The 1,814-nt window shown below is 45.0% G+C and overlaps 1 protein-coding gene across 1 annotated transcript; it reads left to right on the top strand.

The window, feature by feature from the left end:
- Window positions 1-260: 260 nt before the first annotated feature.
- Window positions 261-1,118, top strand: LOC136573589 (transcription factor Sox-3-B-like). The gene has a single exon (XM_066574860.1). The coding sequence runs from the start codon at window positions 261-263 to the stop codon at window positions 1,116-1,118; it is 858 nt and encodes a 285-aa protein (XP_066430957.1).
- Window positions 1,119-1,814: the final 696 nt, after the last annotated feature.

Here is a 1,814-nt window from a genome sequence, read left to right as displayed (position 1 = left end):
AGAATGCAGTTCCTATTCTTTGTGCATCTCACAGCGCATGATTCTGGCCAGTGTGGATGTAGCCTAATTATATAATTGTGGAAGGGTTAACCATGTGTGGGTGGGGCCATGTTTTTATTGGCTGATTTAAGGTGATTAGCATGCCACTGATTATAAATTAGCCTGAAGGAAGCATATGTGCAATAGTTGGAGCTGTTGTAGAGGTTGGACAGAGGTGGCTCTGGGCTACAGTTGACTTGGAAAGCTGTTCAATGTCTAAGATGATGGGCATCAACCTCAAAAGTCCTCTGAAATCCCAAGCTGTGGGAGAAGGAGCTTCAGTGATTGAAGACAATACTGCAACTGTGGATGAAGACGGGGCTCAGATCGTTAAGAGGCCCATGAATGCTTATATGATCTGGTACATGCATAGGAGGGGGAGGCTGGCTGCGATTGTCCCCAGGCTGAGCGTCTGTGACATCAGTAGTCTGTTGGGACTGGAGTGGAGGCATCTTAGTGATGCAGAAAAGAAACCTTTCCGAGATGAAGCTAAAAGGCTGAAAGCTGAGCTTCATTCTAAGTATCCAAACTACAAATTTAAACCGAAGCAGAAGCTACCTGCCTCCCAGAAAAAGGACAGCTACTCTTTCCCTGTGACTTTTACGGCTTCTGATGCAAACTCCTCATCTGGCACTGTTTTACAAAGGTTATACTCTTATTTAAATCGTTGGCCAAATGGCCCCTATGGACTGGTGCTGCAGCAGCCTGGACCAAGCAGTTCCCAGGTACAAGCACTGCCAAGGTATGACCTCAATAGACTGTGTTTTAATCATACGCCTTCTGCTGCAGCCTACTTGGACTCCTCATCCATGTATAACATACCCACACCTTGCAGCCATAACCATCCAATACTTAGGGCCATGGGAAGCATTGTGCCTGGAGTTAAATTAGGCCCTCCTATAATTGCTTCGCTTATTCCAAGTGGCTACTTAAGAGATATGACCGGCATGTATGCAGCTCCAAGTGGCAACGGGAACGACCCATCAGGCTTCCAGAACAGCATAATGCCCAGCATGCATCCACATGACCAAGCTGTGGAGACTGCGGAGAATGGAAATGTATATCAAAATGACACTTAGGATGCAAATACTCTAAGTGCAACCCTCTGCTTTGACAAGTTCACTGCAATGCTGTGAAAGGCTGCTAAAACACAAGGGGTTAATCTTCTTCTGGACAAGGCCATCTGAAACAGAACTATTGACTGAGGGCCTTGGGGTTTAGGATGGGGCTCGTTCCACAGCAAACATTGTGAACTTTATTTTACTAACTGGTCTCTTATTGTACACTTCATGTTGTGGTTTTAGCCTGATCGGACAATGACTTGTTTTTATATTTCTTTTTGTTTGATTAAAGTTATGCATCAATAAACTTTCTAAAAAAAATATCCAATTGCTCGCCTGTTCATAAACTACTCAACTGCATCGCATTAAGCGCTTTATTAATCCAATCGCACAATTCAGCTGCTTTACTAAAGTTCTTTCACTTTTTTTGTATTGAGGCTCATTGGTCCAACTGTTGCCCATTTAAAGCCGCACTTCGTTGGTTTATCCCCTTTTGTATATCTTCCTATGTGAAAGTGGATCTCATTGATCTGCATTGAAGGGCTTATTCACGCGTCCATATATCAGGTGGGTTTTCATGCCCGTCCAATATACGGTGGCCTTTCCTGCAGGAGTAGGAGGCGGGTTGGGCTGGGAGCAGTGTGCTGAGCTCCTGCCATTGCCACAGTTTGCAATTGGAGGAGGGGTGGAGCAAAGTTCCACACCTCCCATTGC

The sequence above is a fragment of the Eleutherodactylus coqui genome, chromosome 7 (assembly GCF_035609145.1).
Source record: "Eleutherodactylus coqui strain aEleCoq1 chromosome 7, aEleCoq1.hap1, whole genome shotgun sequence".
Taxonomy (NCBI): Eukaryota; Metazoa; Chordata; class Amphibia; order Anura; family Eleutherodactylidae; genus Eleutherodactylus; species Eleutherodactylus coqui.
The sequence above is the reverse complement of the archived record's forward strand: the minus strand, read 5'-3'. Positions and strand labels throughout refer to the sequence as shown.